General features: G+C 42.3%; 1 protein-coding gene across 1 annotated transcript in view; it reads right to left on the bottom strand.

Moving 5' to 3' along the window:
- Nucleotides 1-12,732: 12,732 nt before the first annotated feature.
- The window catches only part of LOC142760819 (guanylate cyclase soluble subunit beta-2-like), a 57,035-nt gene continuing 52,410 nt past the window's right edge, over nt 12,733-17,357 (bottom strand). Inside the window, exons 14-16 of the mRNA XM_075863999.1 lie at nt 15,331-15,548; nt 15,149-15,250; nt 12,733-14,353 (exon numbers count right to left, since the gene is read on the bottom strand). Coding sequence (XP_075720114.1) covers nt 14,217-14,353; nt 15,149-15,250; nt 15,331-15,548 — 457 coding nt within the window. The 3' untranslated portion in view covers nt 12,733-14,216. The remainder of the gene's footprint in view (nt 14,354-15,148; nt 15,251-15,330; nt 15,549-17,357) is intronic.

Raw genomic sequence — 17,357 nt, 5'->3', positions numbered from 1 at the left:
GGGGCTTCCCCTGAGCAGGAGTCCCAGTGCTGTCAAGAGCACACCTGGAGTCCCAGGAAGAGCCTACTAGTGCTCTACCCGGGAGACTCCAGCTCTGGGTTTGCTCCTGATATCACATTCCCGTCAAGGAGAATCCCCTGAGGTCACAGTGTATGGACAGTGACGTCAGGGGCTCCAACAGCAGAGGAATCCCCAGCCAAAGCGTTGGCAACACTCTGGCTGGGGATTCCACTCCTAGAGGGAGCGCCAATAGAGCTATCTACTTGGGGTGTGTGTGGCATTATCTGCGGCGGGCACTGTGGCAGCATCTACAGAGGGCACTGTGGCAGCATATACAGAGGGCACTGTGGAAGGCACTGTGGCAGCATCTACAGAGGGCACTGTGGCAGCATCTACAGAGGGCACTGTTGCAGCATCTACAGAGGGCACTGTGGCAGCATCTACAGTGGGCACTGTGGCATTATCTACAGAGGGCACTGTGGCATTATCTACAGAGGGCACTGTGGCATTATCTACAGAGGGCACTGTGGCAGTATCTAAAAAGGGGCTGCCCAATCTTGACATGTGTGTCTGCCAAACGCTGCCAACTGAGCCGCTGGACTGCATTTAGCGACACTTAAACTGGAAAACTGGATTGTTGAAATAAGCACGTGGAGAAATATCACACATTTTAAACCTAGCGGTATTATTAGAGTAAAGTAGTATTAGTATTATAGTAATATAGTAGTTCAAATAACTAATTGATTAACAATAATTTTGTATTGTATCAAATTTGAAAGTAATGCGGCCTGTAAACTTCCCTTTTTTTCTATATGTGGCCCACTTACCCGGTCGAGTTTGAGACCCCTGATTTAGGCCTCATTTACACGAGCGTAATATACGCGCGTGCGACGCGCGTGCTTTTCACGTGTGTCGTACGCACCTATATTACTCAATGGGGCAGTGCAGACGATGCGTGAATTTTGCTCAGCGTGAGTGCGCTGAAAAAAACTCACAACATGTTCTATAATCGTGCGTTTTTCGCGCATCACGCACCCTTTGAAGTCAATAGGTGCGTGAAAACCACGAAGGTCGCACGGAGCACTTCCGTGCGAACTGCGTGATTCGCGCAAGAGCTGTCAAACTGAATGTAAACAGAAAAGCACCACGTGCTTTTCTGTTTACAAACATCCGAACGGAGTGTCTTACAGATGACCGAACCGAACTTTACCGGGTTCGGCCGAACTCGTTTTGACCGAACCCGGCAGGAGACAGTCACTGTGCAGGGTGCTGAAAGAGTTAAACTGGTTCAGCACCCTGGACAGTGACTTCCGATCCCAATATACGTGAACGTGTAAAAAAAAAAAAGTTCTGACTTACTGATAACTCCCGGCTTCTTCCTCCAGTCTGACCTCCCGGGATGACAATTCAGTCCAAGTGACAGCTGCAGCCAATCACAAGCCAAGCACAGGCTGCAGCGGTCACATGGACTGCCACGTCATCCAGGGAGGTGGGGCCAGATGTCAAGAGAGGCGCGTCACCAAGGACGCGTCACCAAGGACGCGTCACCAAGGCAACGGCCGGGAAGTTCTCGGTAAGTACGAACCTCTTTTTTTTTAAACAGGTTACTCAATATGGTGATCGGAATGCACTGTCGAGGGTGCTGAAAGAGTTACTGCCGATCAGTTAACTCTTTCTGCACCATGAACAGTGACTGACGTCGGCTAGCCTCATCTCTATGATGGCGGCTGCGCGAAAATCACGCAGCCGCGCATCATACACGGATGACACACGGAGCTGTCAAGTGCCTTTTGCGCACGCAAAACGCTGCGTTTTTTGCGCGCGCAAAACGCACACGCTCGTGTAAATCAGGCCTTAGACAGAGCGGAAAGTGGTTACAAAGAACGTCACACTCTCTGGATGTCCTTGTATTATATAGAAAGCCCATTGATTTCACTGGGCACCAGCTAATGTTTCATTACCCCTGCGGTGGTGTTGGAGGGGAACAGAACAATTGCTGCCGGGATCTCCGCGAATGAGAGCTGATTACTAGGGGTCCCAGCAAACATGTGATCAACTTGAGGACCCTTTTAACAAGAGGAGATTTGAAAAGCGGCCAACCCCTTCAAAGAGAAGGCACAAAATAAAAAGGGATTACAGTTAACAATAATGAAACGGTTGTTCAATATATAAAAATAGTAGATAAGAATAAATAGAATGTCAGTACTCAAACAGCAAAGCTGTCGGGATTTAGAAACACCTGTATCCCAGGCAGTCGTTATGCTCATTTAGCCATCAGGGAGGTTGGACAGCTCCACCGCTCAATCCTTGGTTGCTAGATTGGTCTCCCCTTTCTGCTCACAACCGTAACTTCACCCATAATTATGGACCCATTAATTTCTATGGCCGCCGGACACCTTCCTGTATATTTATCGGAAGGTGTCCGGGCCGTAGAAATCTTACGTAAAAAATAGGACATGTCCTTTTTATTTTTCGGCCTATTTTTTTTATTTTAAGGACCATGCTCCCATACTTTATAATGGGAGCACGGCCCGCAAATGCGGTCGACTGTCTGCGGCCAACCGTAGCCGTAATCACGGACCAGGATTACGGCTACGACCGTGTGCAGGGGGCCTATGTCTGGCCCTTGCTCTTCCTGATTGCCAGACTATTGAGCTTCCTGCCTCTAGTCTAGTTCCTTTCTGTCTTACTCTATAAACTGTTGCTGTTCATCTGCACTATTGGGAGCTGAATGCATGGACACAAGATTCTGCTATATCCTAGTCCTCTCCTTAGTATAATGCTCCTGAGTTCATCGTGCTGTTAATATATTCCTCCTGGAGGTGTAAGTAACCATCCCTGATGTATTTTATAGGCTCTGCTGTATAATATAATTTTAATATAATTTATCCCAGAAGCACTTTAATGTATTGCAGCAATGTTTGACCTACTTTACTTCTTATCATCATGTTTTAATGCTTTAATCAAACTGAATAACTGAAATACTTCTAACTTTATGAAAGTGATCTAATTTCAGAATTATTTTCATATAAAATAACTTTTATAATACTTGAACTGTAGATCTCATTGTCTACTTTTATAACTAATGAAATATAATGAAAAAAAATGTAGATTTCACAGCAATATAAATAATACACCCACAACATATAATGCAAAAAAAGAGTATTTTATTAAAAGGATGAAATACATCAATACCCAAATTACTCATAATGCACACAAATCATTTCAGCTAAAAATGTTCCATAGAAAAGGATATTTACACCTTCAAATGTTCATGTGTATAACACAGAATGCAATGTAAAATGAATAAACCATCACGGCATGTAATGTCTTCACATTATAACAGAAGATACAGGGGATGCTTTATGGTTTTAATTACACTGAAATTAAAGATATAAATCTCCAGAATGAAAATTAAACTGGATTTTAGGGATTTATATTTTCTTCTAAATAATTTGCAAAATAAAGCTCAAGCTGCTTTTAGGTCTGTGGGCTTATAGAACTGGCTTAAATAGTGGTCTGGCTTTAAAGGAAACAAATTCCAATAATTAGTCATCTTGCTGCATTAAGGTCAATTAGTTTACAAGGGCCTTTAACCCTTTCACTCTGGTCCTCAAATTGTAATTTTGCAAGGAGCTCTGTACACTACAGTAGTGCTCCATAACACCACAGTAATTAACAAATACTACTACATGTTAATGTGCTGTACAAAAGAAGTTGCCAAAATAACACCCCATTCTCTGACTCTATGGCTATTGGCTGAAACGGCACCACAATAACTTCCTGTTCTACCTGCCCCCTGTACTTTACACTATTAATACTGAGTGCTCTTTTCTCCATTTTAGCTGCTTCCTTCTACATTCGGACCAGAAATTAGAGATAAAAACCATCAAGAAAGAGCTCCCAGTATTACTAGTATTATGTGCACAGTTTACCTGAGATCTTATATTACAATGCGCTCTGCTGCACTACATTCTAGAAGATGTAAAAACAACACAACCCACACTGAAAATCAGGACAGCATTGTATCTGGACCAGGAAGAAATGCTTTGAAATGTTTGGCCAAAATAGACTGCAAAAGGGTGTATTGTAACATAGGCTTTAAACGAATCTGATCTCAGCTGATCTGATAGGGGTGTACTAACTTATTCCAAGTAGGAACCAGAAACAATTTGATTGCAGCTATCATCCATGTATATAACCTCCATCATCCCTGTACACAATCGCCTATCATCCCTGTAGATACCAACCATCATCCCTGTATATAACCCCCATCATCCCTGTATTTACCAGCCATCATCCCTGTATATAACCTCCATCATCCCTGTATATAAAAGCCAGGCTGGTATATACAGGTATGATGGGGTTATATACAGTGATGATGGGGGTTATATACAGGGATGATGGCTGGTATATACAGGGAGGATGGCTGGTATATACAGGGATGATAGGGGGTTGTGTACAGGGATGATAGGGGTTATATACATGGATAATGGCTGCTCCAGCTATCATCCCTGTATATAACCCCCATCATCCCTGTATATATAACCCCCATCATCCCTTTATATACCTGCCATAATTTCTGTATATAACCATCCCCCATCATACCTGTGTATATATCAGTCTGGCTGGTATATACTGGGATTATGGAGGTTATATACAGGAATGATGGCTGGTATATACCAGGCTGATGGTTGATATATACAGGGATGATGGGGGTTATATACAGGGATGATGGGTAGTCCAGAGATCATCCCTGTTTAAAACAGCCATTATCCCTGTATATTTTCATAACTGGATCCATCTTGCTCACCCATTCCTCACACGTAGGCTTCTTCTGCTCCTGGTGGGCAGCGTCAGATGCGTGCTCTAGTAGACGTGCCTAGCGTGCGGCATGTCTGCTAGCTTGAATAATAATACAATGTGGCCGCGCACAGTCATAGTGAGGGAGGCGGTAGGGAGAAGAGCGGCGGAAGTGGAGGGCCCCACCATCTCAGTGGGCGCGGGGCCACTGCTCCCCCCCGCTAGCTACGCTACTGATCAGTGGTCTTCAACATGTGGCTCTGAAACAACAACTCCCAGCATTGTCCTGTACCGTACCATTGTGTGCCTCAGATTTTATACAGAAGTTTTTTCTGCGTGAATCAATGATAAAATTTATGACATGTGCCATCGCATGCAGGTTTACAGAAATAAAGATTGTGCCGCCTCATGAAGTCACTATATGTTGACACACGGAGCACATGAAGAGTGTCTATGGCTCTGTGTACATGGTCTTTAAGGAGAATTTAATAAATGATCAGCGCATTCTGACATCATAAAAAACTGATTCTGTATTATTGGCACATTTTAACAGCAGAATGTGTTGATGATATAGATATTTACATACACTATAAATGGAAAATTGCCACTGATAAGTATTGTATAGATAAAGTGATAAGTGTCCAAAAGTAAACCAACACTTACAACTGGGTATAGATGTGCAAATAAGTAATACGAGTTTTCACATCAATAATGATTGCCTTATGATGGTTATTACGTCACTTCATATGTTTACTAATAGCCAGCAGAGTTTGCCATTGGGGCCATTGCAAAAAAATAAATAAATCAAATTTTATAACACTCATTTCAATAATGAAATATTTCTGATTGTTATGCGGTTAAACATCTTAAAGACTATGAAGCCTATGAGTAGAATAGCCAAAAAGATGACCCTTTTGACCTCAATGAAGAGGACAAATTACCATGAACTACCGTATTTTCCGGACTATAAGGCGCACATAAAATGCTGAGAATTTCTCAGAAATAGAAAGTGCGCCTTATAATCCGGTGCGCCTTATATATGAACCCGACAGTAAAGAGAGGGGTTCATACAGGATCCTTTACCTCTATCGTGGGCGGCAGGGGTCGGCGGCGGCATACCACAGCACACACCATGCTCCTCCCCCCCGTGCGCCTATGAATTTATTCTTCACTTGGGTTTTTACAGTATCCATAAATGGATTGAGCATTACGGCCACCGTAGTCAGGAGCCACACTGAGTGATACTTACAGCTCTGTAGGATCCTTGCAATATATCTTTGCTTTAGCGTTAACTATACCCACTACCCCAAAAAATGCCTCCTGTTAAGAGACATGCTTATGATGCAGGTTTCAAGCTTAAAGCTATAAGTTATGCAGTAGAGCATGGAAATAGGGCAGCTGCAAGAGAATTCAACATTAATGAATCCATGGTGCGTAAGTGGAGAAAACAAGAAGATGCCCTCCGCCAAGTAAAGAAGACCAAACTGAGTTTCCGAGGAAACAAAGCAAGGTGGCCACAGTTGGAGGACAAAATAGAACAGTGGGTTATGGAACAGAGAAACGCAGGTAGAAGCGTCTCCACTGTCTCTATTCGACTCAAAGCCACTGCTTTAGCACGTGACATGGAGATCAAGGACTTTCGAGGAGGTCCTTCATGGTGCTTTCGTTTCATGAACAGGCGTCATCTCTCCATTCGCACCAGAACTACTGTGTGCCAGCAATTACCAAAGGATTATGAAGAGAAGCTGGCCATTTTCCGCACCTACTGCATAACCAAGATAAATGAAAAGAATATCCAGCCAGAACACATTATTAACATGGATGAGGTTCCCCTCACTTTCGATATCCCCGTAAACCGTACTGTTGAGAAAACAGGGACCAGTACGATATCTATACGTACCACAGGAAATGAGAAGTCATCTTTCACTGTAGTTCTCGCTTGTCAGGCTAATGGCCAGAAACTACCACCCATGGTAATTTTCAAGAGGAAGACTTTGCCTAAAGAAAATTTTCCTGCTGGTGTCATCATTAAGGCTAACCCAAAGGGCTGGATGGATGAGGAGAAGATGAGTGAGTGGCTGAGGGAGGTCTACGTCAAGAGACCGGGTGGCTTTTTTCACAAATCCCCATCCCTATTGGTCTGTGACTCGATGCGCGCCCACTTGACCGATACTGTCAAAGCCCAAGTGAAGAAAACTAATTCGGAGCTTGCTGTCATCCCTGGTGGATTAACCAAAGAGCTCCAGCCGCTAGATATCAGCATCAACAGGTCATTTAAAGTTAAATTGCGAGCTGCATGGGAGCATTGGATGACAGAAGGTGACCACACATTCACCAAAACAGGGAGGCAACGCCGTGCGAGTTATGCCACTATGTGCCAGTGGATCGTGGATGCCTGGAAGAATGTATCAGTCTCCAGTGTCATCCGAGCTTTCAGGAAGGCTGGAATCACCACTGAAGAGCCTAGCAGCAGCAACGAGACCGACTCGGATAATGAAGAGGAGGACCCCATGCTTGATGCCGAAATCGCCCAACTGTTCAACTCCGACACTGAAGATGACGGATTTGATGGATTTCTGGTGGAGGAATGAACTGAAAAAGTACGGTAAGGGTATGTGCACACACACTAATTACGTCCGTAATTGACGGACGTATTTCGGCCGCAAGTCCCGGACCGAACAGTGCAAGGAGCCGGGCTCCTAGCATCATACTTATGTACGATGCTAGAAGTCCCTGCCTCGCTGCAGGACAACTGTCCCGTACTGTAAACATGATTATACTACGGGACAGTTGTCCTGCAGCAAGGCAGGGACTCCTAGCGTCGTACATAAGTATGATGCTAGGAGCCCGGCTCCTTGCACTGTGTTCGGTCCGGGACTTGCGGCCGAAATACGTCCGTCAATTACGGACGTAATTAGTGTGTGTGCACATACCCTAAACGTTTTGATTTGCAATTACAGCTGAACCAGTTGCAAGTTATTGTTAAAAAGTGTAATAAATTTTGACTTGCAGTCTGAGCAATGGTTTATTTAACGGTAATGTGCTGCGCCTTATAATCCAGTGCGCCTTATATATGAAACATGATTGCTTATAAGGTGCTCATAGAAAGTGCGCCTTATAATCCGGTGCGCCTTATAGTCCGGAAAATACGGTATGTATTTTTGGGATATTGGACAAGCAATAACACAGATACAAAGACATACTGTACATCATAGCATCTGACTTTCCAGACATACAAAGACAAACAAAAAACATATAAAATCACCCATTGTTACAGATATATCAACTGTTTTAAATAAACATGGAAATAAATTACAATAAATTGGCTATATATTAAATAGCGCTTATAGTCAAAATAAAGTCCATGAAGAATATTTACAGTATCTGAAAGGTCCTGAAAGCTCCACAATACAAAATGTTAATTCATAAAAATAACAATGAGATAATTCATAATACATAAGATTTGACACTGACATTTATTGACTGTTTTCCTCTACTAGTCTCCCTAAATATTTTCAGTTATCATCCTCTAACTAGTCTTAAAAAGCAGAATTGTGGAGAAAAAAAAGATTACTATTTTTTTTTTGCCTGTGTTGCGGTCGATCTTCCATCTCTCAAAACCTTATTTACCTGGGGTCCCATAATACAGGGATTTTTGGGCTCATTCCTTACTGCTTCACCTTGTAGCTTGACACCCTTAGTACTAGCACAGTGCAGTGTCAAATGTACAAAGAAATACCCCGTCTGCTGGTATTGAAGTTTTATAGGATACTATGGGGAACCCCTTGAAAACTCTTTCCAGTCCCGGTCCCTACTCCAAAAAAAAGTGGTGTAGTGTAATGCATTCTATAATTTTATTTTCTGGCTGAAATTAAGTCACCAAATTCCCTGCTCGTATTTCTAGTAAGAAGTCTGTTTGGGACTTTGTGGGACCCTGAGTATGTAAGGTTTTATGGGGTCTGAGATTTTTTTCCGTTTTTTTTTATAGTAAAGGCTAAAAATGTAGAAGACTAGTGGACACAAAACAACACTCTTCTATTTTAGTATATAGTATCTACAGTACAGTTTTATCTATGGTTTTGCATCTCCATCAATCTTGACTGTACTTTACACCAAATATCATTCATATTTTAGACTTAACCTGGGAAAATCAGAATAATTTCCAGCTATTTAAAGTCCAAGAGGTTTTTGCAGTGTTTACATTCGTGACTGAAAACCATACATTGGGCCAATCTTAAAATGATTATTCGCATATTTCGCTGTCAGTGCGGCCTCAACCTGCTGAGTAGATATTTGAAGGTTAAATCTCGATGCTTGCAATGTTTTATTCAATATTTCCCCCCACAAAGAAACACAGCAACAGTGAAAGGCCATTTCAGAGCTGTCATACTAGCAGAACAAAGCTTTAGTGCCAAGGAGACCTGTAATTAGTAATCTCCTCCACCAGCTGGTATCTCACCCTACCCACAGCTCAGTGGGCACATACAGGCCCTTACTCTATCAATAAGGAAATAGTATTGATCAAATTACTTTATAAATAATCCTCATCATTGACAGAAAACTGATGTGTCTCACTGCAGGGCTGTAAAAAGCAATGGAACTAAATGTAAATGAGCAGCATAGAAGGAGCCTATTGACACATCCACTAATGGACATTATCCATGCTCTAGCTGTCTGACTCACTGATACCGCTAATATGTTATCTGGTTGGGCTCTCTGTAAATATATAAATTCCTAATTAAACTGTCAAACCATCCTAAACAGATTTGTACTTGAAACGCCAACAATTCATGAACGTATTATCAGCAGGCATTCCTATTAAAAATAGAGATGGGATTTATTTTATTAAAAGCGTGCCTACTGTATCATTCTTTATTTTTTTTTTGCATTAATCAGTAGTACACATGAACACATGTATTTGTTTTGTTTGGGAAGAGTGGTATCTTCCTCACCTTCCAGCAGCCTGTAAGTCCGCAAAACATCAATTTATTCTAATACCATAAATACACATCTCAACATTGAAATTGCTACACCAAGAAGGAAAAGTTTTGGAATTGTAGAAATCACAATATCAATAGACAGGTTAATGAAATTCAAATGTTAAAGAAATGGAAACAAAATATTCCAATAATATTGTTTTGTTGAGTATCGAGTATGAGTGCCACGCGCAGAAATATACACACTTACATGCTATCGATGAGGTTATTAATGGTTGTCTGGGGAATACTATGCCACACTGAATGAATTTGGGCATGCAAATCAACAAGATTGGCTACTGGCAGCTCCCTTTGCAATTGCCGACCAATGACGTCACAGATGTGCTCGATAGGAGACAAGTCCGGAAACGCTGCAGGCCATGGTAGCACATGTAGTCCATGCAGGTTGCTCACAGTAGCATGTGCAACATGTGGCCTGGCATTGTCCTGTTGAAAACATGGCTTCTGGGACACTTGGCCATACCACTGGTTCCACGACCAAATCAATGTAACGCCAAGCTGTTAGTGTACCCGAAATGTAGACTAGAGGGACCGGCTCCATACATTATGCCACCCCACACCATAATCCCAGGAGTAGAACCAACCAGTTTGATGTTCCCTTGTGAAGGCCTCTTCATGGCGTTGCCTACATGGTCTCCAGACCAATCTCCGGCTATCATTGCATCCGAGAGAAAAGCGGTACTCATCACTGAAGAGGATAGACCTCCATTCCAGCCTCCATTGCCATCTTGCTGTGCACCATGAGAGCCTTTGAGAGTGGTGGCGTGTGGTCAATGGAACACCTGTAGCTGAACGTCTGGCTCATAGCTCAATGTTGTGCAAACGCCTTCTGATGGTTTGTGTCAACACTGGTTGCCACCCTAGACTTGTAGAAGCAGAGATGGGAACAGCACTCACTATATTACCTGGTAGAATAGTGGTGCACGCCAAACCAGGGGCATGGTCCAAGCCTCCCAATAGTACAGAAAAAATGGAAACGGTAGGCAGCACTCAGTTAAGGTGTAGATGAATCACCAGTGGTTTATTCCAGTATACAGCGACGTTTCGGCATCTGTAAGCATTTATCAAGCTTGATAAAGGCTTACACAAGCTGAAACTTCACTGTATACTGGAATAAACCACTGGTGATTCATCTACACCATAACGGAGTGCTGCCTACCATTTCCATTTTTTCTGCCACCCTAGGCTTGGGTTGTAACGTTTAGTTTCACTTGCAGTACAGAATCGATCACTACGTGCCATTCTTCCAATCAGACGATCCGTCCATGCAGAGGTTCGCCTCTGCGCACCTCTTGCTGTCATTCCCGCTTTTTGTTGTTTTCCTAACCTCCGGGACATGCAACGTTGAACAGTGCTGACATCTCCGCCTAGGCGCGTAGCGTTCTGCCGGAGTGATAAACCAAGGTCTCTCATTTCAAGCATTCTGTCCCTCTCAGGTTGCGACAAATGGCGACAACTGGCACGTCGACAAACAGGAGGCATCGCACAATCATCCCACACCACTTGACCACTTGATTTTTGAGGCTTCATGTGCCTAAAAAAACTTTGCTTTCAATCTGACTTTTATAAACCTCCCACATCCCACAAATTGGAGTTTGGTGCTTGAAAATGTGATCATTTGCCGACCTTAGTGACACCTGCTACTTCCTCAATTTGCATATCCTTACGGATTGTCCTTCTTGGTGTTGCAATATCAATGTTGAGGAGTGTAGAAGACTGGGAACAGTCGAGAGTAGGGGGTGAAGCTGCAGTTTCTCTGTATGTGCCTCTGAGCCTTCATGCTGTGAGAGGGGAGGGGTAGCAGAAGTGGAAAGATATTTGAGGAGCACAGCCCGGATGAGCCCATCCACTTAAGAGGTAAGGAAATAGACCCAAAATCATAGGTAAGACATACTATTTCTGGCTGCACTATATCTGATATACGTCTACAGCTGACTAACGTGAGTAAACCAAGTGATATTTTCACAAGAAAATAGTATTTCATGTGTTAGTTACCTTCTATCTGTCCTACACACGAGCTACATGATAGGACAACACTACTACAGTATTTGACTGACAATTTCCGCTAATGTGAACAATATATAGTGAAATCAGTTGGAAGACAAAGTAGTTATTTTACTTAAAGAGGCTCTGTCACCAGATTTTGCAACCCCTATCTGCTATTGCAGCAGATAGGCGCTGCAATGTAGATTACAGTAACGTTTTTATTTTTAAAAAACGAGCATTTTTGGCCAAGTTATGACCATTTTTGTAGTTATGCAAATGAGGCTTGCAAAAGTCCAAGTGGGCGTGTTTAAAAGTAAAAGTCCAAGTGGGCGTGTATTATGTGCGTACATCGGGGCGTTTTTAATACTTTTACTAGCTGGGCGCTCTGAAGAGAAGTATCATCCACTTCTCTTCACAACGCCCAGCTTCTGGCAGTGCAGATCTGTGACGTCACTCACAGGTCCTGCATCGTGTCGGCCACATCGGCACCAGAGGCTACAGTTGATTCTGCAGCAGCATCAGCGTTTGCAGGTAGGATCGACTTACCTGCAAACGCTGATGCTGCTGCAGAATCAACTGTAGCCTCTGGTGCCGATGTGGCCGACACGATGCAGGACCTGTGAGTGACGTCACAGATCTGCACTGTCAGAAGCTGGGCGTTCTGAAGAGAAGTGGATGATACTTCTCTTCAGAGCGCCCAGCTAGTAAAAGTATTAAAAACGCCCCGATGTACGCACATAATACACGCCCACTTGGACTTTTACTTTTAAACACCCCCACTTGGACTTTTGCAAGCCTCATTTGCATAACTACAAAAATGGTCATAACTTGGCCAAAAATGCTCGTTTTTTAAAAATAAAAACGTTACTGTAATCTACATTGCAGCGCCTATCTGCTGCAATAGCAGATAGGGGTTGCAAAATCTGGTGACAGAGCCTCTTTAAGCTGGCTCACTATATAGACGTACCGGCAGTAAGACGAAACAGATCAGTCAATGGATTGCTAGATGAAGTGGAAAACCCTAGTGTGATTCTCCTAATATAACAACATGGTCGAAATCTCCAATTCACTGCATATTCCCCCTTGCCGGTGGTCCAAGATTGCTATGGGCAATGATTGACAACATCACATTTTGATATACACCATGGCAAAGCAGGCATATGTTTTTAATCCCCTAAGAAACAAATGGCAATACCATACGTTTCCATTACTGTTTTCCATAAAATTTGTGCAGTTACTTTAGAGAATATATTTCTAATAGTAGACAGCCACTTATATAAAAGGGGCACAAGGCTACACATTCTTTATATTATGCCATTTGCAATGGTGTCCAAATGGCGTCCAAATTAATAATGCTTTGATACACATTGCTGTTTTTGCAGAAGAAACTAAAGGGTCATATAGATGCTTGTTTAAGCATGACCCCAATGTCTCCTTATCATGACGGTTTCATTGTTTAGTTGCAGAGTCTAGCCGTTCCATTAACCTAAGCAAATTGTTTTAGACTGCATTTTGTAGTGGAATTTCCATATATAATCTTAAACTATATGCTGACCTGCTCCATAGTCTAGAATCAGGATGGGGTGTAACTTTCTAAAATACCCCATCCCAATTCTACCTCTGTGCAGAGATCACAAGGCATGGGGTCACTGTGAGCTGTGAAAAAGCATTGTTACGGTCTATTCACATTGCGTTCAATTGTGTTCGGCACCTACGGCAGTAAAATCTCCTGATGTGTGCGCTGAAAGTAAATGTCAAACTCCTGTGTTAAAAAAAAATGTATATTTTTTTGCGGGATGTTTCTGCATTGGAAAGCAACGTCATCTACTGTACGTCTAGCCCATTATACCCTATAGATTAACTTGGCGTATGCGTTAGTAGCATTTCCTAAATCGGTGTGAATATAACCTTGGGGGCTTGCTTATGTTCTGTCCAGGAATTTTTTTTGCCCTTGAATATAGAAGCCTATAATGAACTATTACCAGATAATATAGAATCCCATCCAAATATTAAAATCCTGCACCACTGAATCAAGGATTCTGCAAGTTTTCGATTGATAATGATAACATTTCTATATAGACCAACTAGAAAGCGCACTTTCCTATAAGGACAAGTGGTCCAAACATTATGTGAGCACATTTCCTACATTCAATGAAAACAACTGATTCCTTCGGTCAGAATTAATGGAATGCAATCTACGTACGAGGAATATAAAATACATTCTTAGTGTGTTCTTATTGAATTACATTGGTGGTGGTCAACTGGTGGAGTCAGTGTGGTACTATTAGCCCAAGATATCAGGTATCATTGCTCCTTGAACCCACAAAGGGAAGTTCCCAATAAAAAGTATTGCATATTTGGCAGTATATTATGCCAAAAGAAGATTCTGGGGCTACAGCTGTAACTCTGGTCTAAACTATTAAGCAGATATTAAACAAGAACACAGAAGTGTGATCTGACATGAGCATTCTCATGTTGCGGTTTTTCTCTTGATTTTCTCATATGGTCATCTTCGACCCGACGACCGTTTTGGACGGTTAAATAGCTTTTTGGATCACATATTTTGCCTGGAAAACAATACACACAATACATTAATATGAAATACTGGAATATTATTCTCCTTCGTCAACCAACTGCTGCATTGGTATAGATGCCAGATATCAGAAGTTAATGAAAATGTGTATGATTGGCACCAGTATAATGGATCTACAGTGTATGAATTTATCTAAAATTTAAAGGGTTGTCCAGTTTTATATAAATAAAGCTTATTGGATAATTCAAAGTTCAATAACTTTCTAATTCTGTATACTTTGAGTTTCAGTTCTGCAACATGTTCAAGATCTCTGCTTGCTGCCAGTAAATGTGAACATTCTTGTTTACATTCAGAATCGGATAACTCATACAGGCCACTGTGCAGGGGAATGATGTTGCCCTCTTCTGGCAGCTAGTATTAGTTTTACGATACAAAACGTTTCCAAGTCCTGAAGCTCCTCCCAGCTGTCAAAACCTTTGTGAGTTAGAGGGATATGGGGGGGGGCACGGTATCTGGAACATTTGGGAGGCTTGCACAGACTCATGAAGGGGTGTATGCATGGGAGGAGATTGGAAAGTTGTTATTAGATGTTAATTAAGAACACACAGAGAATGTTGTGTTGTCAGCCCTCCCTTGAGAATGAGTTGTATTTGTATTATGTTAGAAAAACCGCTCACAGGATCGGCAAGGATTTTAAGGCTAATTTTTTATTTTAAATAATCTGGATAAATTACACATGGAGGCCAAGGATAAACTGGAATATTGCAATAGTTTCCCAAAATAATAACCATGTGGCTGGTACAATACAATGTGCTGAAACAATACATACCAGTTAGATCGTTGTGCCCCCCCTTGTCGTTGAAGAGCAGGTTATCGTCGTAGTGCATTGGTATAGGGGGGCATGAGTTCTGGATAAATTCTTCCTGTGTCGCTGTACAGGAATATCAAATATTATATTTCATCTGTAGATTGAGCATTTGAGCCATAAATGACCATGTGTAACAATTTTACCTTGAGGACATGTAATTTGAAGGCTGCTCTTGCTGAGATCATCATGTGGAGACTCGGAAGACTCCCTTCCTAAATCTGTCTCTTTTGCCGGTCTTCCTAAAATCTCATTTTCTTGAGCAGTTACATTTCTCACCAGGAAATATGTGCACATTTTGCCTTTTCCTTTTACATCGATTTCTCCCCGTGCAGTTATTTCAAATTCTTTATCTTTAAGACATCTCAAGTAAGAAAAAGATAAGACAGGAAAGGAAAGATTATTTATGAGCTTCCCTGGGGCATGATGTCTCAACAATGGAAAGAATTAACCTCATGCAGGATTTTTCTTTTATACAACAATTCTACTGGGTTTTCACTTTACAACTAGAAGACATAAATGGAGATCTGAAGCGTAAACACATAAATATCCGCCTTCGTCATGTTCACCCCATAGGACAATAATGAACGTTCTAAACTCTGAGCCCCGGATTTGTTCAGGTTATCTCAAAATATGTCACTCAGTATTTCCCAGTTGTGCATCTCCAGTTTTGTAGGCAGTTAGACAATATATTAGGGAACTGTATATTGTATAGTCTGCTAACTTGAAGGTCCTGCGCCCAATGCAAAATCTGTTACATGAGCCCCCAACTATAATGTGCCATGTATAACGCTAGAGGCCGACATAAAACTTGTGCAGCTGCACAGGGAACCCGCGGGTAAGGGGGCCCATTGTCATCTTTAAAGCAGCTTCCTTCTGTCTATTAGCTTGTATGTAAAGGGCCTCAGCTGTTACATTTTATGTCTCACAATTACGGAGGGGATTTTTACAGACATAGGGGCTTTCTCTATGCTGAGATTTTCAAGAGTAAGGGCCAATAAACTATTCTCACACAGGAGTGTTTGCCCCTGGAGAGGCTGTTGGGCCCCCTATGGCACCAGGGAAAGGGAGTGACTGCTACATCTGCACCCCATATAATTATGCCTCAGAATGCCTTACATTTTATCCTATCCACTAGTCTCACGCTATTGGCAACTATTGTCTGGGTCTGTCTTTTGATCTTGCATTTCCCATCAAATGCAACTTCTTAGAATACTGGGCACTATTAATGGATAACAGCTCATTTAATGGCCACCTGCATAATAAAAATGACTACTTTCTTCTTACTAAGAGAAGACATACATAGAATTATGTTTACTACCCATTCAGTTTTAAGGATTTTACCAAGTTGAGGAAAACTCCATGGACAGATATGATAGAAATGCTATGTACAATTTTTCTAAATATTTTTTCTTTGCTCCCATGTATCTAAAATAAAGCAACTTTACAATTAGTTTTGATTAAAAATATCCCACAACCTCTATGCAGAGTGATATGTCTCCTCTGCCAAAGACTACAAACAAACCATGTAGACTTTGATCCTGCAGTCGTGTGTTACTCCCTTCTCTCTGGCCAGTGGTGTAACTACTGCTGTAGCAGCCATAGCTGGCATGGTCCCCCCCTTGCCTGGAGGCTCCGCTAGCAGCCGTTATGGCAGCTACAACGGTAGCGATGCCACATTCAATAGTGTCTATTGATGCTATTGAACACTAACACAGAGCAGGGAGGTATCTTCATGCTCTGGCATAAGCTACTGTAACAGTGGCATAGCTCTAGGGGTCAAAACCGTCGCAAATGCGACTGGGCTCCTAAGCCTGAAGGGTCCACCGGGCCCCCGTAGCCACACATCGCTAACCGTGCTGGTCCCGCTTCCTAAATGCTGGAGCAAGGAGCTGACGGCTCCTTTCTCCAGCATTCACTCTGCCGTGAGCAGCTCAGCGCGATATAGTGACGTCAACGCGTCTGTCTGCTGTGAGTGACTCGGCGCACAGACTGGAGGAGAAGGATCCTCCACCCGTCGTGGGAACGGGGATAGGTAAGTAATTATGTTATTATTTTTCTATTAGGCACTATGGGACATTATACTGGGTAGGGAAGGGGGGCTGATATGGTGGCAGCTATAGGAGCATTTTACTATATGGGGGGCATTATACTGTATGGGTGGCATTATACT

This window comes from Rhinoderma darwinii, chromosome 4, assembly GCF_050947455.1.
Source record: "Rhinoderma darwinii isolate aRhiDar2 chromosome 4, aRhiDar2.hap1, whole genome shotgun sequence".
Lineage (NCBI taxonomy): Eukaryota > Metazoa > Chordata > Amphibia > Anura > Rhinodermatidae > Rhinoderma > Rhinoderma darwinii.
The sequence above is the reverse complement of the archived record's forward strand: the minus strand, read 5'-3'. Positions and strand labels throughout refer to the sequence as shown.